The sequence below is a fragment of the Onthophagus taurus genome, chromosome 11, assembly GCF_036711975.1.
Source record: "Onthophagus taurus isolate NC chromosome 11, IU_Otau_3.0, whole genome shotgun sequence".
Classification (NCBI taxonomy): domain Eukaryota; kingdom Metazoa; phylum Arthropoda; class Insecta; order Coleoptera; family Scarabaeidae; genus Onthophagus; species Onthophagus taurus.
In genome coordinates this window covers 34151138-34179001 of record NC_091976.1, presented here as the reverse complement: position 1 = coordinate 34179001, position 27864 = coordinate 34151138, and the positions used below count along the sequence as shown (strand labels likewise).

Below are 27864 nucleotides of genomic sequence, written 5' to 3'. Positions count from 1 at the left end.
ATTTTTGAACCCAACCTTAACAAAAATTTCCTAAAGATGATTTTGTTTGTCAACTTCAAGAATTATTTTCTCCTAAGGTAATCGAGATATCAAAGAACGGCTTTCAGAATTAAAATCTCCATTCGCTTAAGTATAATCCCACAAAATTACGTTTCTTCAACTTTATAAATAACCAAGATATAATTTTTTGAATCCAACCTTAACAAAAATTTCCTAAAGATGGTGATTTTTTTGTCAATTTCAAGAATTTTTTTCTCCTAAAGTAATCGACATATCAAAGAACGGTTTTCAGGATTAAAATCTCCATTCGATTATGTATAATCCTACAAACTTACGTTTCTTACACTTTATAAATAACTAAGATATAAATTTTTCAACCCAACCTTAACGAAAATTGCCTGAAGATGATGATTTTTTTTGCCAACTTCAAGAATTTTTTTCTCCTAAAGTAATCGAGATATCAAAAAACGGTTTTCAGGATTAAAATCTTCATTCGATTATGTATAATTCCACAAAATTGCGTTTCTTCAACTACACTGTAATTTTTGTTAAGGTTGGGTTCAAAAATTTATATCTTGGTTATTTATGTACAGTGTGTTAATTAATTATCGTACCCGACGTCATCATTGCAAGTATGCAACCAATATCACAGTATTGGTATTGCAATACGCGATTTGCGTATTTGGTTTCATACTTGCAATGATGACGTCGGGTACGATATAAATTTTTGAACACAACCTTAACAAAAATTTCCTGAAAATGGTGATTTTTTTTGACAACTTCAAGAATTTTTTTCTCCTAAAGTAATCGAGATATCAAAGAACGGCTTTCAAAATTAAAATCTCCATTCGATTATGTATAATCCCACAAAATTACGTTTCTTCAACTTTTTAAATAACCAAGATATAAATTTTTGAACCCAACCTTAACAAAAATTTCCTAAAGATGATTTTGTTTATCAACTTCAAGAATTATTTTCTCCTAAGGTAATCGAGATATCAAAGAACGGATTTCAGTATTAAAATCTCCATTCGATTATGTATAATCCCACAAAATTACGTTTCTTCAACTTTATAAATAACCAAGATATAAATTTTTGAATCCAACCTTAATAAAAATTTCCTAAAGTCGGTGATCTTTTTGTCAACTTCAAGAATTTTTTTCTCCTAAAGTAATCGAGATATCAAAGAACGGTTTTCAGGATTAAAATCTTCATTCGATTATGTATAATCCCACAAAATTACGTATCTTCAACTTTATAAATAACCAAGATATAAATTTTTCAACCCAACCTTAACGAAAATTGCCTGAAGATGATGAATTTTTTTGCCAACTTCAAGAATTTTTTTCTCCTAAAGTAATCGAGATATCAAAAACGGGTTTCAGGATTAAAATCTTTATTCGATTATGTATAATTCCACAAAATTGCGTTTTTTCAACTACACTGTAATTTTTGTTAAGGTTGGGTTCAAAAATTTATATCTTGGTTATTTATGTACAGTGTGTTAATTAATTATCGTACCCGACGTCATCATTGCAAGTATGAAACCAAATACGCAAATCGTGTATTGCAATACCAATACTGTAATATTGGTTGCATACTTGCATGAAACCAAATACGCAAATCGCGTATTGCAATACCAATACTGTGATATTGGTTGCATACTTGCAATGATGACGACGGGTACGATAATTAATTAACACACTGTACATAAATAACGAAGTTATAAATTTTTGAACCCAACCTTAACAAAAATTTCCTGAACATGGTGATTTTTTTGACATCTTCAAGAATTTTTTTCTCCTAAGGTAATCGAGATATCAAAGAACGGATTTCAGAATTAAAATCTCTATTCGATTATGTATAATCCCACAAAATTACGTATCTTCAACTTTATACATAACCAAGATATAAATTTTTGAACCAACCTTAACAAAAATTTCCTAAAATGATTTTTTGCGTCAACTACAAGTATGTTTTTCTCCTAAGGTAATCGAGATATCAAAGAACGGTTTTCAGGATTAATATCTTCACTCGATTATGTATAAACTTATTTATTATGTATAAACTTGATTTTTCTTAATGTTAGCTTCAAGAATTTTTTTCTCCGAAACTAATCGAAATATCAAAAAATTCTTTACAGGATTAAAATTGTCATTCAAGTTACATTTCTCCAACTTTATAAATAATAAAGATTTTTTGAACACAACCTTATCAATAGATTCCTAAATATGGTATCTTTGTTGTCTTTGAGGTTAGTCATCGTTTGATTTAGGGGAATTAAATAAATAAATAAATTCTACTTAGTATAAACATAAACAAAATAATGTTATTATTATATATAAAATAAAAATCGATTTTTATAAACTTTACCACTCAATAATAATTTGTTATCATAAACCGACCAAGTCCTGTCCTGATTCTTCATCCAAGTCAGCACAATTTGCACAAGCATCGTTTCTTGGCCGGTCAGCAAAATCGTTCGCGGTGTCGACGTCGACGTCGTAGAGACGCGTTCTTCGGCGGCGCACTTTGCTGATCGACCTCTTCTTCATCGGAAGGTCTCCTACCTACGTCGAAGACTTGGTTGTGACTTCGCCGTTTCTTCTTCGCCGTTTAGATTACGACCTCGACCGCTGCTAGGTGGTTCGAGAGCGAGAGCGGTCAATTCGTCGCGAATCGGTGGAAAACGTGCGAGAAACTCGTGTTCGGTTTGGCCGAGAGCGGCGCGTTTGTTCTTGGAGGTTTGTTTGCCTTTCGGAGAGAAGAAACCAGGAAGTCTTTGCAAACGACAACGACGACGGTGACAACACGCAGAGTGGACGGAGAGATAACCAATCGGACGAGGAACCAAACGACATCAGGGAAAGGTAAGAATTTAAATCCTGTTCAATGACGTTATCAAAACACGTGGTTTAGTTTTTGTACTTTGAAAAAATTCCTTGCAATTCGACTCTAAACAGTAACTAAAAACCTATCTTTATAGATAACTGAAATTAATCACGTAATTGTTTAACTTTCCAGTTAGTTACATATCTAACCCGACATTCTATATCTATTTGATCATTAATTACTCGTTCCGCCTTTCGGATTGTCCCACAAAATCGTTCACAAATCGTAGATTTCTCGCGTGCATTTCTGGCGCAACCACTTCACGCTATATTAATTTTTAAAAAAACTTTCCCGATAAAATGTTAATTATTTAATCTACCCTACTTCATCGATGAAACGTGGCTGCGTTCGCGCATTAATTCAATTCATTTCTTTTTATTAACAAATTAATAAACTTTGATTCTCTTTAATCTTGATACATTACAAACGGACCGTGTTTGTAGGCCGTAATCTCTTCTTGTAAATTGTAAAGTATTTCTTTAACATTTATTATTTTCCCACGCACGATGTTATTACGGGTCATACACGTCGAAGATAATTGTCAAATATCGTTCGACCAATATTCAATGTATGTTCGTATTCCTTGGGGAATTTGAAGAGATCGTGACAACGCTATTATTTCTGCGCGTGTATGCTTAGGCAATCACGGTCGATGATCGATAATGTTCACTTTTAAAACGTGAAATTTAAACCGTCCGGTAATGATCGGCTAAATGTTATTATGGTAGATTTATGATCGTCTTTTTAATTTTTTATTTCGATTCATTTCAATCGACTTCGGAACCTTCGATGAAATTCGCTTCCGGTTTGAAATTGAAGAGGTAATTATGTTGACATTGGACCGTAATAACGTGTAATTTCCTTTGGGATTGATAAATAAAAAGAATATTTTTGTTGATTACATAATAATTAAAACAATTATGCCGTGGTTGAAATGGAATAAAATAAAATCGAATTTCGAAGACACACTTTGTCTCTTTGTGCGACATTGTTACCGGCTTTATGGCCTCCAGTTTTCAAGGATTTCGCCCGATGGATAAAACAAAAGCGACCAATTAGCCGCTTATAGTATGTCTTATAAATTTAAATTTATTCCCTGGCTTATATGGTCCAGGGTAGCCTTCGCGATCTGTCGTTCTCGTCAGAAGGTGATCGATTTATCTGTACTCATTAAATCAATTCTTCTTTTCCAATTCAAAAATTAAATAATGCTTTTTTTCACTTAACAGTTTAGTTTTAACCGCTCGACATTTTCTAATTGGATCTACCATAAGAAATGGGTCGAACGAAAGTGGAGTAATGTTGTAACCGCAATTCCCAACAGAGAGAGAAAGAAGTTTCTAGACGTGGATAACCCATTTGTCACACGGTGTAAGAACGCAAAGCGTGTAAAAAAAGTATTAGCACGTTTCTCGTACGGTTAATGAGCGAATGTTTTGTTGGCGTAGTCACTCAACCAACGACATGTAATTCCCCATCCATTCATAAGTCGATTTCAAAAAAATGCGTTAACTGTTTGAAGTAACTGGATGCTCATTTTTTACTTTTATAATAAATAGTGGACAAAAACACAATGAGAAAACTGTAAATTAAGTAATTTTGCATGAATTTTTATTTTAACTTATTTGCATCAGAAGAAATGATCAAAAATATTTTACTTCAATTAAAACATAAAATAACCTAACGCTATCTAACACTATCCAGCACTATCACTAAAACTAACAATAAACCTAGAATTAGAAACATTCGGGTTTAGCCGTATTAATTCTAGTGACAATATTAGATAGAGTTAGTTAGAACTAGATAAAGTTAGGTTGTAGTATATTTTTATTGAACGATGCAAATAGGTTAATTGAATGTTATTTTTTGCATGTCGGTTAAGGTGTTTGTAATTATGGTTTTGGTGATGGTTCCTTAATCTCTTCTCAGGTCCGGCCACTGCGTTGCAATCACATGTAATTAATTAGAAATCGTGTGATGTGACGTAGTGGTATGTCATGGGAAGTTGTCCGTACATCCCCTTCACAAAGAACCTATTTCATAACACGTAACATAAAACCGCATGCTAAATCCTTGATTATTAAGTAGTCAATAAATTTTTGCATTTATATATCTCTATGTCTAAGTACTTAGAAGAAAACATATAATAAATAGACTCTTAATTTAGTCTCTGTTACTTTGTGATCGTTATTTTGATTGTCTTCTTTATCTGTTTTATTATGTCAAATCTAATTTGGAGTAGGGTTTTATCTAAAATTGATAACATCTAAAATCGATACTGGAAAAAAATAAAGAAAGTCACATCTCAAAATTATCATATTCAAATCCGTATACAGAAAGCAACGCTTGCATTAATATTACATCTCTGTAATGTTTCTTTTTGCCAATTTAATGTTTTACACAGCCAAGATAGAGAGCTATCTCCAGACGTTCTCTTAAGGCACCTAAAAAAGTTCCTAATTGATGAGGGTTGTGTAGCATGCTGTGCACACGACATGTACAAAATAAAGGAGAACGTTACTATATAAAATTATTAATATTATTATCATTCAAAATAATAAAATCGATTCTATCAGTCCTGTGAATGTACTTCATATTATTATTTAATAAAATATTAATTTATTTTGTGGACACATATATATATCCACAATTTGGTGACCCAATTTCACGCGTTGGCCAGAAGCTTTTCCTCTCAAAGTTATTGGTTCTTCTTCTATTGCGGATACTTTGTTTCGACATTATTTCAGCCGATTTGGCATTCCTAGCACTATAACCCATGATCAGGGACGACAATTCGAATCAAAACTCTTTTCAAAATTTCACACCCTTCTAGGAACACGTCAAATTCATACATCCACCTTCCATCCCCAAAGCAACGGAATTTTAGAAAGGTTTCACCGTTCTTTAAAAACGGCCATAACTGCCAAAGGTAACACTACGAGGTGGAACAATGATCTTCCCTTGGTTCTCCTAGGCCTCACATCATCTCTTAAGGAAGACCTAGGTTGTTCATCTGCCGAACTTGTATACGGTCAACCACTTAGGCTTCCAGGAGAATTTTTTGTTAATATTCAACACCCTTTGGAATCTGATCCATTGCTATCTAGTTTACGAGAAACATTCTCTTGTTTGAAACCAGTAAACACAGTTTTTCATTCTAACCAAAAACCATTTATTCATTTCAAAATTTGTTTTTGTCAAAATTAATGGGATTCAACCCTCTTTAACACCAAGATATGAAGGCCCATTTAAAGTGATAAAAACATTTCCGAAATATTTTGTAATTTTCAAAAATAACAAGGAAGTAGCTGTTAACATCAACAACCTTAAACCAGCATTTCTTTTAAAAGATAATTCAACATGTCACCACAGCGAGGCAATCAATTCTCATAATATAAAAATTCAAAAAAAAAGTTACTTTCAATTTTTAAATATGAATTTTTTTTTTCTTTAACCACCATATTATTCCTCTTTTTATTAATCTTTATAGGAGGGGAAGTGGCTGTAGCATGCTGTGCACACGACATGTACAAAACAAAGGAGAACGTTACTATATAAAATTATTAATATTATTATCCCTTTGATTATATATAATATGGATTGAGCTAACTGAATATATCTACTAACAAAAATGTTGCTCAAGGTGAATAGACGCAGATGGAAAGCGATAATGTGAAAGTGTAACAAAGATAGATATATTATATGTCAGTACGCTTCTATATCTATCTCACTTCTATCAGTACACCCATTATATGGCAGTACGCTTCTATGTCTATCTCGGTTCGATCACCTTGCGCAAGCTATCTCTATCGTTGGCTCAATCCATATTATATATAATCAAAGTATTATCCATAGAAAAATTTATATATATTATGTATATAGAAGGTCATCTCCCCTCTATTTTTTGGTACATTCAGCGCTCCCAAGGGGATTGTGAGAGAACTAATTAGGTTAAAGCGCGAAACTTAAATATAGGTATTTCTATACCGGTTTGTATCAGTACTTTATTTTGAAGAGGTCAAGTACATTTCCAAATAAATGGAAAAAGTATAAATTTAAAGTTTTTCCAATATAAAATTCATAATTTTTAACATATATTGCTCTCATTGGCCAATAGCGCCAATTTATCTAACGGATAAACTTATCAGGAAGTAGCAAAAGATTAAACTTATTTAAACACTTAACTAAAGGATATAAAACACTAAGGTCCACTTTTACCACCTCTTGATAAATTTATCCGATAGATAAATTGGCGCTCTTAGCCAATAAGAGCGTTTAAAACCGCTGTAACCATGGTAATTACCTATCGGTTAAATTTATCAAGAGGTGGTAAAAGTGGGCCTTAGCCAAAAGAAAGTAAGGAAGAAAATTTACTTATAGAACGGGGTTATCACCAGTTATCACACCAAACAACAAAACAAAAATGTGACGGTTGTTTTGATATTGAAAGGCTTTTGGCTAATCTGTCGTGAACAGTTTAGACTAGCGAACTCGCCTATCTAGATTTGTCTTTGTGTTTTGTTTTTAAGTTCTGATTCTGTATTTTTATATTTTACTCAGATTAGATTTATATCTTCATGTCACGTATTATGGAGACGACTATACATTATTATTATTATTTATCCCATCCAATTTCAGTGTGGTCTGTTTCATTTATGCAATTTTGATCTGTTTTTCTCTTTGATCTTGTCTGAAAGAGAATTTTGGTGCTTTCATCCTTTAAGGATTCCATGTTGAATTTGGTAACATAGTTAGGCGGCACACCAATACATAGCACCAATTCATGTTGTGTTCTTGTGTCCAGACTGAGTTCTACTGCTCTATTAGTGATCATATAGTCAATAGCGGATTTCTCACCTTTCATATTGACAAAAGTGTATTTATGTTATAATTTATGATCGAAGTATGTGTTTTTAATACAATACTACAGTGAAAGCTCTAATAAGCGGACAGTGACGGTTCCGTTACTTTTGTCCGCTTATCAGAGATGTCCGCTTATGAGAAAAGACTACTCAAATTAAAGTACATACACATATATGTATTATTTTGATCAGTTTTCGCAAATTTCGCTTTAATAAAACAATCTTTTTTTTATATTTTATCTTTTTTTTATTAAAAACGAACGTTTATACATAAAAAAGGTAAACTTAAAACTAAAACTATTTATTTTTCGTTTGAATAAAATCTAGCATACTGCTTTGCCGCAATGAAGTTTCTCTTTGTAATAAGAGAGAACGTCTCATTTTCAACATTTTTTGTGACTACCGAAAATTCCAAGTCATTATCTTCTATATCGACGTTTTGATCAACAGTTAAATATTCTTCTGCTGTTTTTACATTATCTATTCCCAGTCTTTTACTACATTTAAACAAATCAGCTAGTCTCGCAAGTGGCAAATTATCTTCAACATCTTAGTTACTGTCAGTTGAACTTCCTTGATCCATCAGAAATCCAGCTTTTTTAAAACAATTTCTAATTGTCTTTGGAGTGACCTTCTGCCACGCAGATTTTATAAAGTACAAGCTCTCTAATATGTCAATAGATTTTGATAATTTAGAAGCCGATTCTGCGAAATCTATTTTTGACAATAGGTGACTCACTATTAAATCGCGATAATAAAATTTAAAATTGCGTATGATACCCTGATCTAACGGCTGGCAGACAGATGTTGCATTAGGAAGTAAAAAAATAATTTTTATATTTTTTAATTTTAAGTCATGTTGGCATTATCAAGAAATAAAATGATTTATCTTTTTTTTATACCCATGTTTTTATCGAAATTACTTAACCACTCCGTCATAATGTCTCGTGTCATCCATGCTTTTTTGTTTGATTTCCAGATAGCCGGTAAATCCTTGGGAGCAACATTTTTTAATGCTCGGGGACGTGCCGACTTTCCAATAACTAGCAACTCCTCTTTTTCACCTATACTATTTACAGTACAACATTTTACAGAACTATTTACAGAACAAAACGGTTAATCGTTCTTTGGACAGTTTTCCTCCTGTGCATTTTTCCGACTTTAAAGCTAAAGTTTTATTTGGTAATGCACGAAAAAAGAGCCCACTTTCATCTGCGTTGAAAATGTCCTCTGGTCGATAGCCTAGTAAGAAGGTCGGTAATTTTTTCATAAATTCATTTACATCTGCTGCTTCTCCGGAGATACACTTAAATGCAACATTATTTCTCAAACGCCACTTTTGTAACCACCCATCAGACGCTTTAAAGGTACTCACTCCTAATTTTTCTGCAATTTCTTTTGCTTTTTTCTTTACGAATGATCCTGATACGGCAATATTTTGATTTTTAGCTTTCACAAACCATTCGAAACAGGCTTTGTCGATCTTTGAACCCTCACTACACAAAAAGTTTTTCTTCGTTTTTACACCGACTCCAGACTGCCATTTCTTTCGAATCTTTTCTTTATCTTTGACTATTTTTGCCGCCTGTGTTTTTCCGATTTTAAATTTTTTAGCAATATCACGAACTGACAACTTTTCTTTATCTAATAAACACACTATTTCCATTTTCTCCTTTAACATAAGCATCTTTTTCTTTACCACCTTGGAAGCCATTTCAACGCACGTTACACCGAAACGAACAAACTAATAATAACTATGTACTAATGTTTTGGGATTCGTTAACAAGCGGAATTCGTAAAACGAGGAATCCCCGAACACATGTCGGTAAATATCTATTACAGATTACTTTAATGTGTGCGTTTAGTTACCTACGCGTCCGTTTATAAGAAATTTTTGCCTGTTATATAAAGAAAAATAGTGTCCGCGTCCATTATTAGAGCGTCCGTTTATGGGAAATAAATATGTACATGAAAATATAGGTTTGGGGTTGGCTCCAAGATTTTTGTCCGCTTATAAGAGATGTTCGCTTATTAGAGCTGTCCGCAAGGAGAGCTTTCACAGTAGTAGGTTGTCATCATTAAATTTTCGCATAACGCTCGAGGATAGCTGATTTTTTGATCTTTATTTTTTCACAATGTTGCATTCCAGGTTCCAATTCTAAGTTTCCACATCTTTTGGTTTTTGCGCAGTGTCATCATCATTAATCCGAGACTGATGTGGTAGTTCTATAAGCATTTCCAAGTTTTTACCTCACTAGTTATTAGCTTCACCCTTCGACCATCTTCCTTTACCCAGGCATGGGATCGGCATCAATGTTCACTGGGCTACTCAGTTATTTAGCTCTCATCAAATCCACAGTTCACTACTTTCTCCTTGTCAATTTGACAAAAAATCGTAACATCCGATGAACATCCAAATATCTTTCAGATGGTGAAGAAGAAAAAACTACAAAAATAAGACAATTATAATTATAATCAATTATTAAGACAATTTATAAATATCGGCGAAGATATTTTTGTTCAAATAAAGTTTAACTTTCTTCAGTGCTTTACTTTTAATCATTATGGATCTCGCAAATTCCTCGAACGTAGGACAAATGGGTTTTTGCAGACGTCGCTCCGGGCTTCGTGACCTTTTCAGGTCACCGTTATAGAACCGAAGGATGGTCGATAAGCACACGAATTATAACCACCTCCTTTAGATACCACTTGATTCATTGTCGCGAAGAAAACATCATTGTCACGTTGTTCTTTGGAATTGTTCCTTTTTGTAATCTTACCCGGAAGTTTCTTATGTCCCTAATAATTCTTTATTATTATTCGATTTATAGTTACAATTTCTGTGGCTTCTTAATACCCGTTGGTTTGATGCTTGGGTAATAAAGAACAAATTGCTATAAAGCATAGAGCTTTAAATGGTAACCCTAAACCGCTTCTTCTTAATGTCTCAAGCGTATACCTTTTATTTTTCTTTTGTCGTTGTGGTGTGGTTAAATTTTTAATAAGAATTCTTATTATTAGGGAAGAATCTTTATTAATTAAACGATAAATGGTCGCAAGATCGACGACGAACAAAGAATGAGCAAGCTCGATGCAATTATATTTTACTACAAAGTAAACGGCAGGCGCCTTAAGTGCACTAAAACGCAGGCTAATGCAGGTTATTCCATCGTAAAATGGCACGATTTAGCGCCACGATACTTAGGCCGTAAAAAGCACCACATTCCTCCGGTTCAGGGCCCGGTCTCGATCCGTTCTTACGGTATAGCTCTCTCTGTGTACGGCTAAGATACGAATCGGTGCTGACCTCTGAAGCCATGCCCTTTTTAGGAACCCCCCTTTTGAACCCATATTTTCACCATTCTTGGCATCTTAAACGTTTCAAAACATATATGGAGAATTTCAAAAAAAATACACACTTTAATTTTTTATTCATTTTTTCTGCACGATTTTGTCATCGATACGTATTATACAAGTGGTCACGAACAACGTACGCGCAAAATTGCGCAAGAGGCGGTCCGGGACTGTAAATGAATGCCCCGCAGGGCTGAAATCAAACATTCCCGGTCATATCGAAACTCGAAATCAATCAGAGGCCTAGGAAATGAGCTTGCACGTAGAACGGCGCACATCGAGTGTACAATGCACTTTGTTGGTTCGTATAATTTCCGCGATAATTAACTAAAAATCTCATATATAAGATATAAATGATTAATGAGGATGATTTATAAATGAATTTAAAATAAAAACATTTGGATAAAAAAATAAGATACAACAAGATGAGTTGTTTCTTTGTAGGGGAACCCCCACCGTATAAAACCTACTGCATTACCGTAGATCACGGGAAAACTCAATTAATAACATAATAAGCGGAATATAACAAACAAAGTCCTCCGCGTATTTCATATTTAACGAGCGATTGTTTTCAATTTCGTTCCGCTTTGTTTCTCACGCGAACCGAGGAGTGCTAACGCAAAAATTACTGCTAATTAGAGAGAGATAAAATATGACTGAATTAAGGGCTTAAATTAACTTAAATAGATATTAATTGCAAATATAACAAAGTGCGGTATTGCGTAATAAATTTATTTTCTAATTTTAATTTCGTAGTCTGCGAACGGATATTTTTAAATATCCTCTACGAAAAGATCTGGTCGCTCGCTATCGAGCTATCCGTCAAAAGAAGTGAATTAATTAGACGTTTAGCAATCGGACTGATAATTACTTCAGATAGACGGGCCATTATTCAATATCCTCGCGCTAATTTCGTTATTAAAAATCCATAAACGCCGTGTTGCAATTTACGATTACATTTTCGCGTTTAAATTGAAAATCACGCTTTTTTCTACAGTGATTTTCACTTAAACTGTAATAAAATTCTAAGTCTAATGTAAGTTCTAATTTTAATTGTTATTCAGAAACATTTTGGTTTAGCCGTTCATCTCTTAAGACGGCCGAAAACTCAGGGTTATCATAAGGACCTTTTTCCAAGCAAAACTTTTCCTTCACAAAATTACCCAATGCCTGTACTATTAAGTTATGTTGCATTTTATGTGGGACAGTGCAAGTGCATGGGTATTCATATATTGCGAGTTATATGAAATTCCCGGTATACAAGAGTTTGGTTAAAAATGTAAATTTATATTTATTTTATTACACCGCTTTCTATGTGGATAAATACATCATTGTTTAACCTCGAATTAAATAAAACCTTGAATCGGTAAGTTAACGATGTCGAAGATAATCTTCTTTATGATTGAATAAGTAATAATTTATTGTTTATTTTTGAATTGTCTTGTTGAATTGATTAATAATACTTGACTCAAAGAGATATTTTATAGCTACAAAGTTAGCTAAATCCGAAAATTTCTTGTTTCGAAAACGTAAATTTTGACATTTGGGGATTTTGTTTTATAACTTAAAATTGAAAATATTTGAAAAAATACCGTTTATGAATTATATTTTTGTGATATATTCAGTGATGGGCGCTGGGAAAATACCTGACGCGTAGGTATTTAGAAAATGGGTATTTATCCGGGTATTTACCCCGGCCCAGGGTAAATACCCAAACGGTATGTATAAAAGTGATACAAGTAAAAATATATCAGACTCCGAAAAAATGAAGAGGAAGATGATGAAATGGTCGTTGAAATTGTCAACGATCGAAAACGTCGTCAGACGAACCTGTCGTAATTTAGATTAGATCAAGTTATTATGATTATTATCATCAAGCCATTGTTGGACATAGGCTTCCCCTATTCTGTTCCATTCGATTCTATTCTGCGCTGACTGAATCCAATTGTTGAGCTTTGCCACAATGTTGACCACATCATTTGCACCAGTTCTTCTTCATAGGTCTTCATTTCGGTCTTTGCGTTACTTTTAGCCTCCTGGCAATGGCTACCGTTAATGTTAATGTTTCGGAGCCTTATGTCATAAGCGGAAACACGCATTGATTGAAAGCCTTTCTTTTCAAATATATCGCTCTTGAAGATGTCTCTAAGTTTCCTGTAGGCTGTTCAGTTCGCTTGTTTGATTATCTTTCGATACACGAACCTCATGACCAAGATACACATCTGTCAACCCTCTCAATTTCATTATCCCCAATGTTGATGGTACACTTGGGAACAAGATTTGTCATAAATTTTCTCTTGCACACACCTCCTTTAAGTCGTTCACCATTAGTTACATCTCTCCAAGCCTATCCACAATAAGAACTATATCGTCCACGTAGCGTAAAATACTTAGGTATTTGCTATCAATGTTGATGCTTTTTTGGATCAAATCCAGTTGTTTAAATGTATTCTCCAGGACTGTGATGAACAATTTGGGTTCAACATTGTATCGCTTTATTTTACTCACAATCAGTACTTTACTATTTCTACTCTCTTCAGTATTTTTATGCAATTTTACCGTCATTGTAGCATTCTTGTAGATGTTATAAACAAGTTTGGTGTATCGATAATCGACTCTGCATTCTTGAAGTGCTTGCAAAACTGCCAACAACTCAATTTAAATTAAATTTTATAAGTACCTTTAAATACCCATCTTGGGTAAGTACCCCCGGGTATATATCCAGGAAATTTACCCTTGAAAATAAATACCTGGGTATTTAACAACACTGGATATATTACAAACAATTTTTATTAATATCATTCTCGTCCACACCTTTTAATTTCCCGGTTAATAATCATATTATTAAATGTGTCAGATTTGAAATGTTTGAGATTTTAAATCCGTTAGGTTGGTAAGAGTCACAATTAGGTTATAATCACTTATAAATATGTTTAGTGGATTCATCACAAATAATTTTCGTCTATAACATAATTTTTTATCATTTTAAGGTTTCGAGATTAAATTCGATTCAAAACTTAACATTTTTTTAATGTACTTACTACGAATCCAGTAATATCTTCCAAGTCCGGCTAAGTTCCATACCATCTTTGTATACATAGCTTCTATGGTCATTCTAAAGTAGTAGTACTGATTATCCCATTTCTCCTCTTGATCGCTTTTAAGGTTGTAAAAGGAATCTTAACCCAACAAAATAAATAGATCATAAACGTTTTAATAAATTTTATATCGCCATCTATCGATTTAAATTTTAACTTGAATTGATTAATGAAGTTAGACACAAACTTATTAATTTTTGATTCAATTTACATTAATTTATTAACAAAACCGGATTAATTTATTGATTTACAATTAAGATGCAATTTTTTAAATGAATTTTTTTTTGTATCTTTAAAAATTAATTATAATAACCAAAATTTTGTTGTTACCTTCACGTCATTGATTTGTTGTGATTCAGTGGTTGACAGTTTGAAAATCGTTAATAAGTTAATTATAAATAATTCGATAAAAATTAAAACGAGAACATCAAATCAAGTCAGAGAAAGCTGCAGCACGTCATATAGAAAGGTATTTTTTAATCCACTATTTCTGTTCAATTTCACTATTTTCGCCACACTTTTTTTTTTCATATAAAGCTTAAATATTGTTTCATTAATATTTGAGGATGGCTATAAGTCTTGTAAAGGGCCATTTAAAAGTACATAATCAAAAAATTCGAATAGATAAAATAATTAATAAATTTATTTTGACGTTTCTTGTATAAAATGTATATCGCCATCTGTTGGTTAAATTGCAACGTGAATAATCGGTGAAGTTAGAGACTAAAAGATTTTAATCAATTTATTAATTTTTGATGAATTTTAATTTATTTGCAAAAATAAATCAATTTGATTCATTTACTATTAAAATTCAATTTTGAAACGAATTTGGATTTCTTTTAAAATTCATTAAAATTATTTAATTCATTTAATTAGCGGCTAACTTCATTTTATTTTGTTTTGTACTGAGTAATGACAGTTTGAAAGTCAAAATGAATTACTTCGAAATCGCTCCACTTCACAATGATCGGAAAATTTTTAGGGCTTTTACATTAGATAAATATATTTTCTGAGTAATTTATCTAAAATAATCATTGTCGGGGACAGTGGTCAACGATCTCTTAAGGCGAAGGAAGGCGTTGAACGGTATCGGAACCTTTTACGGGGGCACTAAAAGAGCTCTGCAGAACGGAGACGCGGGGTAAGGCACGGCGGCGCCCAGATGGCCGTTTTATTTGCACTGCGAACTATCAGATAAATAATAATTTATGGCCATTCTTCGGACCGGAGCGGTTCGCGAATCGTTAAACGGCACGGTGCGGCCGTTAAGCAAGAGCTTTGGTTTCTTTCTTAGCGAAAACTACGATTTTAATTGTACCGTATACGGTAAGAAAACCTCTTCGCGGAGGAGCGTAGGCGACGACGCAGTAAACGCGTGTATTTATTCATTAGTACTGAAGTCATTGAAAATGTTTGCAACTGTACTTTATGTTAATCGGGTTTTGCAAATCTCGGCGAAGATCGTGATCTTTTCGCCTTTTTACCTACAATAAGATCGTAAGAGTCCATTGTGTACTGTTCTCAATAGGTACACACTATCAACTTTAATTGTACCCTTTGGACATAGTCGTCGCCTTATGTTAGTCGTGTTCATCGCCTGTGTTGTGAAATTATGATTATTTGGCGATATCCCACGCCCGGTGGTATTCAAATACTTCTCTTGTAGACACAACAATCCGATCTCAAGCTCGGATACTGTTACACATATCGTTTGCTGGCGTGCTTTATCGCGAATTCCTCCCGCCGTTGCCCCGAATGCTAGAAAAGTCGACCTCGTATGCATTCCTAGAACCACCTAATTGGAGCCGTGCTGCTTTCGTACTGTTATGTTGTACGAGATCTTCTTCGTAAGATCTGTGTTAATTAGTATATACCTACCGAACTCTAAGGAAACACCATTTCATTTGTATTTTTAAATAAAATTAAATGTAAATAAAAGTAAAGTATCTTTGGTATGTAAATACAATGCGATTAAACCGTACACGCCCACGAAAGCTGTTGCTTGCGGTTGAACTAATCAATGAAGGCGATTAATGAATGAGGCCGTTACACAATCGTATCGGTCTGCGTAAACGGCGAACACGGAAAGTCAACGTTACGATGAAAACACGTTGCCGCCGTTGTCGGCGACGTGTAATTTGCACTTAACATTCCGATTGGATATTTTATGTTCGTTAAAGTCGATTTTGCATGGGCGCCAATTAACGACAAATAAGTCACGGGGTTAAAATGAAATTTAATTTTAACGATTTCGAAATTTATGAAAGTGAAGGAAAAAGTGTTTGTTTGTGTACGTAATAATAAATCGCGACTTGATACACATACTTAGTTTCGAGATAATTCCAACGCTAAACGGAATTTTATGCCCGCGCTAACGACGACGTTCTTCAGGATAACTCCTGCGGAGGAATTCGCAATTATCATTGCGTCTAAATATACACTTCTCTCTAATTTTAGCTGATTGAGTAATCTCAGGTCGACCTTGATTTAATTGGTCAGTGTTTTACTTCTGCACCAGTGATATATAATTCCAGTCGGCTTAATTGGACCGGTTCGGCTGAAAATTTACAACGCGATTAAGTTACGACGCGATCGTTTCTCTAGACGCGTGTCTCCAACTTCGTTAGGTGACACGGTTTCAGCTGATTTTTTTTCAGGGTTACCAGGTCCGCACAATAGACATAAATCAGCATCGATCCAATTCTCAGGAAACGTAACATAAATTTTTATTACAATTTTTTTTCCCCTACTTAAGTAGTCAAACAACCCACGTGTATCACTCAAGAGACAAAGAAATATTTAAATAAGGTATCGATTTCAATATTAAGACTCGGATTATCTCAAGGCATATAAGTTATGATTCCCTGTTCGCATAACGGTTTAGACTAATCGTACTTATAAGAATAGGGCGGCTCATACAATACGAGGCAATTTCTTGATTGATGATTCATTGTTAACATGTGCGCAAACAATAAACCATTTTCTAACATGGCCACGAGCCATATGCGTTCCTCTATGCGTCTATTCAACAATCAAAACTCATTTGGCTATTTGGAAAAACTCAATAATAAATAACCAATTTTATTACACCGTATGTGTTATTATTCAATAAAGTCAATAAATTATAACTGAAGAATAGCGATTTTTATAAAATTCCTGTTTTAATGTGTTATAAATAAAAAATTTATCATATGTACTGCAAACAATCAAATGTACTTAAAGATAGGATTATAGACCGCTAATGTTTGCAGTAATAAAAGAGAAAAAAATGTACTGCAAAAGTTACTATTGTCATTGCCTTGGGTGCAGTGTATCGTGTGCACTGATAACCAAGCTCTAGACTAGACCAAGACATTCGATAGAAATGAAGAGGAAGGTTGACGAAAAGAATCAGATAATTCTTTCTTAGCTGATATCTTCCTTATAATTAGGGAATTTTTCTCTATCTAAAACCGGGTTTTCGTCTGCCGATAAGTTGATATTAAGATCAATAAAAAATGAAGAACACCGTGCAAGGCCTTGTGCTATTGTTACGAAACAAAATTTTAAAAAACTGTTATCACAGTCAGAAAGGTCGCTCCTTCAGCTATCTTAATCCGGGTTTTCGTCGGTCAATATCTATCGGCGTCATGCTTAAATCACCCTTAATGTCCATCCCTACACGCAGAAACGCTTAAATACTCTTCCTCTAAACAACTTTCTTATTTGATAGGGAGAAAACTATAGAAACATATGGGTAATACTTGACAGTAAACTAAACTGGAACTCACACTTAGATAAGGTGAGGAAAAAGGCCATCATGGCAAACCAGATCTGCCGCAGGATCCTAGGAGGGAACTGGGGTCTCAAACCACGACTGGCTCATTGGGCCTACGTAGCAATAATCAGACCCATGGTCGCCTACGCCTCATTGGTTTGGTGGCCAAAAACAAAACATAAGACAGCTCAACAACAGCTGGCACAAATCCAGCGGTTAGCATGTCTTAACATAACGGGTGCAATGAGATCCTGTCCGACGGCTGCTTTGGAAGCCCTACTCGGTCTCACACCGCTCCACATATATATACAAAAGGAGGCAGCCTTAAGTGCCGTATCACTGAAAACAATTTCTTCACTCAAGTTGATGCAGGGTAACCTCAGAGAACACCTCGAGATCCTCAAAGACCCATGTCTAAATCACCTGATTGAAATTAAAACGGACCTTATACCGACGGAATACAATTTCAACCAACCGTATAAGGTCATATTTAGTAGCAGGGCTGATTGGGCGAAAGGAGGGCCTCAACTAAAAAGAGGAGCCCTAGCCTGGTACACCGATGCTTCAAAGACAGTAAGATCTGGAGTAGGCATGGGCATCAGTGGACCAAATAGCCACATCAAATTGCCCCTCAGCTCGGACTTAACAATTTTCCAAGCAGAAGTTCTTGCTATAAACTTCTGCACCGCTTTGAACCTACAGAAGGGACAAAAAGGTGCATCCATAAACATTTTCACAGACAGTCGGGTCACCTTAAAGGCAATTCAGGCCTACACGTGTGACTCCGTACTGATCAGAGAGTGTACCAGCAACCTGAGCGAACTCGCTAAGGGTAATGATGTTACCCTATGGCGGGTTCCAGGTCACAGCAACATTGAGGGCAATGAGAAGGCCGACAAGCTGGCCAAAGAGGCAGCAAACACGCCCTTCATTGGACCCCAACTTGGATGTGGACTACAAAAAAGCCACCTAAAACAAATAATCAACAACTGGGAGGCTTCAAAGGTAGTCTTACGCTGGAAAAGAGGTTTTATGCCTCAGCAAAGGGGATCTAAGAACGCTCTCAGGCTACCTGACCGGCCATGTGCCCCTAAAATACCACCTCTTCCACATTGGACAAGCTGAGGATCAAACTTGTCGACTATGCAACGACGAGTCAGAAACTGCTGAACATATACTGTGCAATTGCGTCGCCAGAGGCCGTCTAAGGCACAACGTCTTCGGTAAAACTCCCCTGTTACCTACCGACATAAAGGTTCAAGACCTCAGGACAATACTAAGGTTCATTAAGGACCTACATTTGCCCTAAACCTTTGGAGGGCTAAAGTTACAATAGATCTTATAGGTCGCGGTAACGAGAGGGGCCGCCCTCCTCAGCCCGGCAGCAATAATAATAATAATAATAATAATAGAAACATATCTATCCTATTGAAAATTTTCTGCTCTTTCTAGTGGTGTATAACACGCGGCGATCACGCGCTTGCACACGTACATATTTGGCCAAAAACTGTAAAATTCATACGTTTTAGCGATTTTTAAACCTTATTCGGGTCAATAACTTTCTTGTATGAGCAGGAGAAAACTCTAGAACCATATATTTCTTATCGAAAATTTCCTGCTCTTTGTAGTGGTGTATAACACGCGGCGATCGCGCGCTTGCACAAACACGTTTTGCGCCAAAAACTACTAACGTTGTGGATTTTTCTGTTTCTAGTTAACTCACGACGACCTGAGTGACAAGCATTATAAACGATTTATGGAAAAATCCCTGAAATCGGTCTAAAGATTTAGCTTTTGTGCAATTTTTTAGTATAGATTTCAAAATTGTTCCTTCATTTTTAACCCTTTAACGGTTAGCGGCTTTTATAGAGACCACTTGTTAATAAGGTCAAATAGTTGCATTACCATAACTAAATCGTTTCTAAAAACGAAAAAATAATTTACCCGTTAAACGGTTTAACGAGTTATGACGCAATCGATATTTTTTTCAAATGGCAATCTCCCATTTTTATTACGGAATACAAAAAAAGATTTTTTTCTGAATCTAGTACATTCAATATTAATATTGGTTAAATAACAAAATTTTCGAGAAAAATTAGTTTAAACTTTAATTACTTCAAATTTATATAAATGATAAAAATAGCAGTAACCATGAACCAATTATTTTAAACAATTCCCTGAGTGCCAAAAACTGATTTAGTAGCTTCTTGAGGTGTGGTGGCGCGCCATCTTGCTGGAATAACTGCCGTTGGAATTGAGATGGGTCAAAATTAGCGGGATGGAAGGAATGGCACAGTTTTTAAAAATTTAAACATGTCTTTCCAGTTAAGGTTTCCTCAAATCTTTTGCGGATATTGGGTGTGCGCATTTTAAAGTCTACAGTAAAGTAACTAAATTTAAAGTCTACTAGTATGTTTACTAGTAACTCTACTAGTATGGGATGTAATCACAAAGTCTCCTGATTTTTCAGCATATAATACGGTGGTGAGGGAAAAAAGTAGAGTTGCCATTTAAAAAAATAAACTTTTTGAGATACGGAAATTTGACGCACATTTCTGACCATCCTGTATAACTTTAATTAATAATTGTTGTGAAATTAAAGTGTATAATTGTTATTAAAAGACACCATTAGAAAGAGCAGAAAATTTTCAATAAGATAGATATGTTTGTATAGTTTTCTCCCTATCTAATAAGAAAGTTGTTTAGAGGAAGAGTACTTTAGAGGATTAGATTCGCAGTCGTATAGTTGCAATTTGGAAAATAGTAAAATAAAATCACATTATAACAATAACACTTTAGTAAGGGTTGGGTTGGGTTGGGTTAGAACGATATTTACATTTTTATGTATCATTTTCTTCCCATATTACGTCATCTTCGGATTATACAAAACTTCTTAAATGATGTTATAATATTGTTTTCAGGGATCGTTTTCCATGTCGCCTACACTCACTAAACAAGTTCAGAAGCTTCTTTAATTGCTCCCGGTTTTGTTAATTCTCGAGTTTGTTAATATACATATACATACACAGGTTGTAGTATGGATGTTATTCCACCAGGTATTATTATTGTGACAAGAAGTCTAAACCAAGGGCAATCATCTATGATTAATTAATATCCTTATTTAATAATCTTCCTGGTCTACGACTCCATACTTGTCTTAATCATTCTATCATCAGCTTTTCAATTATCCATCCTTTTTGTTGTGCCCAAACTAGGACTTCATTCGGGAAGTCTTTCAGATTTCAGAATGGTTTTTTTCTCAATAGTAGTAATGTCAGCAATTTTTCCCTATCACTTGTTACTGCTAGCATCAATGTGATGCGCAATTTTTCGCAACCATTCGTTTATAAAGAAATTTCCCACACACCTCTTCTTTCCAGTGTGTAATTGGGTGGCATTTTGTTGACATTTACAGTTTGAGACAAATTGAAAATCATTAGGAGCTTGTGGGAAAGTGTAGTTCTGCGCCTCAACGATAACACCATTCGGCGCATAAATCCCACAGTCCAACCTTAGCTAGTATTAAACATTTTTTAGTCCCTCCTTTCGTTTTTCTTGAGAGAACTAGAAAACTGCCTCGTCAATTTCATGAAATCGTCTCTTCTTTGGCCCGGTAAATTTTTTGCACGATGCCTCACAGTCTCCAGTATCTACCTGGTCTTTCCGCAACAGCTGCAACGTTACTCTCGTTATCAGCAAAAATTGTACCAGCTTTTCGATTTCCTTAACGCTAACTTAATAACATCTCTTTAAACTTTGCTGTATAGAAGAACCTTTTAGATTTTTGCTACTTTTTTTTTATAATTACCCTATTATATGTATAATTAAGCACACACCACGTTCGAGCTACTACGAGGGCAGTATAGCAGGGGAGGGCAGTATATTATATTTATTTTCCAATTTTTTTTGGCTTGGTAAATTTAAAGTCTAGTCTAATAAAAACTCGTCGGAAAAAATATATATTTATGGTTAACAACAAGCATCGCATCGTTTTGGTGTTGTCGAATTGCTCAAAGAAAGATGCGGATTACATTCGCAAACTAAATTTTTTTACCACTATGCATTTTTAAAATCGGAGTGCGGATTAGATTCGAGAAAATACGGTATTTAAGCGTTTCTGCCTGTAAGGATGGACATTAAGGGTGATTTAGGCATGACGCCGATAGATATTGACCGACGAAAACCCGGATTAAGATAGCTGAAGGCCCTTTCTGACTGTGATAACAGTTTTTTTAAATTCTGTTTCGTAACAATTGCACAAGGCCTTGAAGTTTGGTAATTTTAGCTATTTTAAGTACAGCGCGGTGTTCTTCATTTTTATTGATCTTAATATCAACTTATCGGCAGACGAAAACCCGATTTTTATTTTAGATAGAGAAAGATTCAAGCTTTCAAGTGGTGCATTTAATTTTTCACTATCCCTAATTATAAGGAAGATGTCAGCTAAGAAAGTAGATAGGAAATTACGGGTAAAAGTTTGTTGCTATCGTCGCACGGGTTAATTCCATAACAACCTCAAATCAGGCAAAGACCTGGTTTCAGAAGTACAATTGGGAAAAAATCAGCGTTGATTTTCAACGCAAATCAACTCAATTACTTTTTTTAGTAAGATTAAATAAGATTTATTGATTAAATTACTTCCTCCTGTTTAACTTGGTAAGTGACACATAATCCAATTTGATCCTCATTTACATAAAACCAATTTCATAACATCAAAATAATTAAAAAAAGAATCTGTGTAGGAAGTTATTGATACATTTCCTTCAAGACGATATAGGTAAACTTGACCTCGAGGCGATTTCCATTTGGCTATAGAACAAAACCACGCTTCTGTCGCAACTACAACCTTAGAATTGTTGCACGGGCACAGCATTTTGCGTGTGATTTATTTTCGCGGAGGTAGATCAGGAATTGATTTATCGCAACGAACTCGCGAAATATGATAAATATAGTATTGTAACATGATATTCTCATTAAAAGTTAATTTTGTGGAAGTGATTATGTTCCTTCTAAGTAGAGAAGAAGGAGAGATTGTTATCTTCATATGGTTTACCTAATGACAGGACTCGGTTTATGTCTTTATTGCGGCAATAAAAACGGCGTCGTCTTCGTTGTCGTGGAAGTGTGCGGTATTCGTTCGAGTTTCTTGTTACTCTCGTTTTGATCGGTATCTTCATCTACGTGAAGAAGAGATAGCGTAGGCCCGCGGCGTTGCGTCCCATCTATCACGGTGCAAGATAATGGTTGAACAGAAAAGGTAATTACCATCGCGAAGGGGGTAAAAATAATTCAAAAAGCGCGCTTCACTTGGTCTAAACGCCAAGATGATACGAACGAGTTACGACACGATAGAGATCTCAAAAAACGAAACCGTTCGATGAAAAAGTAGAAAAGGTGAATCTGAAGGATCGAATAAAATGTAACGGGGCGAAACATTTTTTCAACGCTCCGTAACTGTCACTTAAATGTTTTCCCGTTTGGACTGTTGCTCAATACGCGAAATCTAACGGTGAAGAGAGTAACACTCTTTAATTACAACAACTTGTTTCATTCTCTTCCTTCTCTGTGCGACGCAAAATCCGACTGTTCTTAAATATTACCTCGTTCTCTTCTAGTAGACGTAAACCGACCCGAGCCATTCGTTTCGGTCCTTCTAATCCTTCAGAACGCGCTGCCGCCGTCGCCCATTCAAATGCTAATGCGACAACCTAACATAAATGCACTAAAAAATTACCTGGATGCGTAAAATTATTAAACCCCATTTAGCAAAAATATTTTCTTCAACTCAACAAAAATCTCACAAGAATATATTATAAGAGAGTGAAATCTAGAGTACATCCTAAATCACTACTTATGCAAGTAGGTTTATGCAGCGTTATCGTTTTATTTGAAATAAAGAGAAAATCGGAGAGAAAATGTTCTAGAAACCTTCTCCTTTTTAAATATGCTTCAACCAAGGTGATGTCCTGATTATTTCGAGTTATTTTTCAATATATTAACTTATGCTCGGTTTTGTATACTGTACAAAGCTTTTTCGCGTTTCATGTTACGTATGCGGCCCCGTGGGTGGTAAAAGAACGCTCAAGACCCATTGTCGTGAATTGTTGTTATTCAGAAAGTCTGAAGGCGTCGTTACTTTTAACTTTATTAAGTTGTAACGAGAAAAAAAAGGGGAGAAGCCGAGATCGAGTTTTTGATCGGCTTAATCGGCGTAATTAAATCATGAAATCGTTAGCGCGCCACTTCCATATCGGTTTAATTAATAAGCTGTAAACGATGCATGAAAATCCCGCTATAAAATGAAATAATTTGAAAGAATAGTTTTATTTGGAATTTTTGTACACTTCTATTTGAGAGGTCCATTTAAACGTGTCGACGTCGTCGATAAGCGGTTACCGTTACCAGTGGCGGAGTTACGTTCACTTTCGAAAAACCATCGTCAATTAGAAGAACGGTACCTCTGGAAGAGAGGAGAGGCTGCTGCCGCTTTGGTCTCGTTGGCTTTCGGCCAGACCAAGAAGCAACAGCAGCAGCAGCAGCAAAAGAGACTCTCTCGTGGGGCTTGGAATTGAGATTTTCCGTTGGCGTCGTCAGTTGAACGCTGAACGCGATCGCGTCGAGTTCCGACATCGGAGCGGTGCAAACGCGATTTTACGACGACGAGGAAGGCGACTGCGCGCAGAACCGGCAACATCGCTAAAAACCACCCCATATACCACGAAGGGTTGCCGATTAGGTCGCAGTTCGCAGTCAGTGTTACGTAACATCGCGGCGACGTTTCGAAGAAATATTTATTATTTTCTTATTTGTTTTGGTGTTGAAACCTCTCTCAATTCGATTAAAATGTTGTTGTTTGGTAATAATAAAGAATTGTGTGGAAATTGAAATTTGAAACTCGTGGTGCGGTTAAAGAATAAAAAGGTTTTTTTTATGCGGATGTGTTTAACGCAAAATTAACTAACTGAATCATCACTTGATATTTTATTGAATCTGGATACCTTTGGATTACTGACTGATTCATTGATCATCGAATCATCATTCTACTATAAAGTTTATTTTTACTGTAAGTGCTAGATATAGTTAACAACAAAAATTAATGATTATTTCTTTTTTAAAAAATAACTTTTTTTAAATATAAGTTGATTAAATAACAGGATGAATCCTGCTGGATTCTGGCTGGTTCGTGTCTGACACAGGGCGGCTTGAAATCGATATTACATCGGGATAAAAACAACAACACATCCGCAAAGATCAATTTATGTAACAATACAAAGAAATAAATTTTATTGTAACAAAAAAAAAACATCTAATTATCTCGGCTAAATAAAATTATAATTAAGTTATTATTTCTTAGAAAATCATTATGAACCTCTATTTCATATTATCGATTATTGGCCTTATTAAATGTGAAAATTAAAACGTGCTGTGTACTCATTAGCTGGAGAAATTTTAATTCGATATCATAGCTTGAAGTCATCAAGGTAAGTGTATAAATGTCTAATGTACAGGGTGGTTCAAATTCGATGTCCGAATAGGCTAACTCAGAAACTATAAGAGTTAGAAAAAAAGTAGCTTACATGTCATGATCTCGTTTTTCGAGAAACTGCTAATGCCGAAAACCTCATAGCGCTATCGTCTTTTGTTTTTCCCCTAGAGGCCAAAATTGAAAATATCGTAAAACCAATAAGTGCAATTATCTTGGTTATTATTATAGGTGGAGTATTATAACTACGACATTATATGGACACTTTTTTACAGAAAATTTCATGACGTAGTCAACAAAAATTTTTCGGTTTTAGATTTTGAGATATCATGAGAATTTTCGTTTTTTTTAATGGTAACAACCACTGATTATTCGCTTATTAAATTCGTTATTTTTTTCTGATTACAAAAATATAGGGTTCGACTGGTCTATTTCTTATTGTTTTAGAATAAAGCCAAAAATAAACTTTTTTTATAAAATAACAGTGTCGTCGAGGAAATTAAATTTACAGTTTCCTGTAAGTTACAGGGCGGTAGGTAAAATCTAAAAAGTTAACAATTAAATACGAAGATATCTTCTGGTATTTAAAAACAAATAATTTTTTAATATGTAACATTCTAACATGTCAAACTTTTCAAAATTTTCGTAATTGATCTTAAAAACAGGATTTTTAAAGTGACACTTCAGAAAAATTTTTAATACAAACAAATGTTTATTTGAATTAAAAAAAAACATATGCCATCTATCGATAATTTATTAAGTCATTTAAAAATAATATTAAATCGCAATAAAAAATGTGAAATAATGCAATCTATTCCAACTTTTGTGTAAAACATATATAAATTAAACAGTTCAACAAATATATTTGTTTCAAATATCAGAAATATGTTTTTTTTTAATTTTTAGTTATAGAACAGTAATTTACAGGAAACTGTAAATTTAATTTCTTCGACGACACTAAAAGAAAAGTTTATTTTTAGTTTTATTCTAAAACAATAAGAAATAGACCTGTCAAACCTTATATTTTTGTAATCAGAAAAAAATAACGAATTTATTAAGCGAATAATCAGTGGTTGTTTCCATTTAAAAAAACGAAAATTGTGATAATATCTCAAAATCTAAACTCGAACAATCTTTTTTGACTACGTCATCAAATTCTCTGTAAAAAAGTGTCCATATAATGTCTTAGTTATAATACTCCACCTATAATAATAACCAAGATAATTACATTTGCGGGTTTTACGATATTTTCAATTTTGGCCTTTATCGGAAAAACAAAAGACGATAGCGCTATGAGGTTTTCGGCATTAGCAGCTTCTCGAAAAACGAGATCATGACATGACAGCTACTTTTCTTCTAACTCTTATAGTTTTCGAGTTAGCCTATTCGGACATCGAATTTGAACCACCTTGTACAGTGACTTTCACTTAAAATGCAATATACGAAAATATATTTCCATAGAAACCCTACTTACTTTGTCCCACATAAAATGCAACATGTCTGAATGTTTCTAGTTCTCGGGATAGTGTTAGTTCTAGTATTGCACTAGAATTATCACTAGAACTAACAGAAAACTTAGAACTAGAATCATTCGGGTTTAGCCGTATTAAGAGACTCTAATCTTAGTTCTAGTAACAGTGGTAGATAGCGCTAGTTAGCATAAGATATTACTATGTTGCATATTTTTATTTCAATAAAACTAGAACTAACACTAGTACTATCATTAGAACTAACACACGACCTAGAACTACAATCATTTGGATTTAGTCGTCTTGAGAGACGTGCGGCTCAACCTGAATGTTTCAAGGTCTAGTTGTAGTTCTTCTAGTGTTAGTTCTAGTGTTAGTTGTAGTGATAGTGCTAGTACAATACTAGAACTAACACTATACCGAGAACGAGAAACATTTGGGTTTAGTCGTGAGTCCCTTAAGGCGGAAACTTAGAGTTATCATAAGGACAAATTTTCCAAGCAAAACTTTTCCTTTGCAAAACTACCCAATGTCTGTACTATTAAGCTATTTTGCTATTTTATGTGGGACAGTGCAAGTGCTATGGTTACTAGATCTCATCTCATATATTGCGAGTTATATGAAATTTCCGGTATTTATTCTTGAAGAACAATTGAGCATTTGGCAATCCGTTTGGTTATGGTGTGACACGATGTAACCTTGGTCCTTGTTGTTAAGGATTATTTCTGGATAGAGAATATTCTATAGAACTATTTCCTCCCATGATGAAAACTGTATGCAAACGGAAAATCAACAAGCTGGAATGTAAAAAGAATTTGATGGAGAGTGAGTAACCTTAGTGGGGAAATCCGAAGGAATATGTGTGAGGTTGTGATGGCAGAGATGATGGCTTAGTGCAGCCTTTAGGGAGGCATCTCTAGTTTTTGCACAAAATTAAGAACAATTGGT

General features: G+C 34.5%; 2 protein-coding genes across 4 annotated transcripts in view; one reads left to right on the top strand and one right to left on the bottom strand.

Annotated features, from left to right (window-relative positions):
* The first annotated feature begins 2563 nt into the window (after window positions 1-2563).
* LOC111414537 (SH3 and multiple ankyrin repeat domains prosap) overlaps window positions 2564-27864 on the top strand; it is a 96963-nt gene continuing 71662 nt past the window's right edge. The window contains exon 1 of one of the 3 annotated variants that reach the window (XM_071200546.1): window positions 2564-2871. The gene's annotated coding sequence lies outside the window, so the exon portion shown is untranslated. Of the gene's footprint in view, window positions 2872-24490; window positions 25028-25427; window positions 25446-27864 lie in introns of those variants that run through there. The other 2 variants (XM_071200545.1, XM_071200547.1) reach the window with 2 other exon arrangements.
* Window positions 8852-9469, bottom strand: LOC139432150 (tigger transposable element-derived protein 6-like). Its single transcript, XM_071200517.1, has one exon. The coding sequence runs from the start codon at window positions 9467-9469 to the stop codon at window positions 8852-8854; it is 618 nt and encodes a 205-aa protein (XP_071056618.1).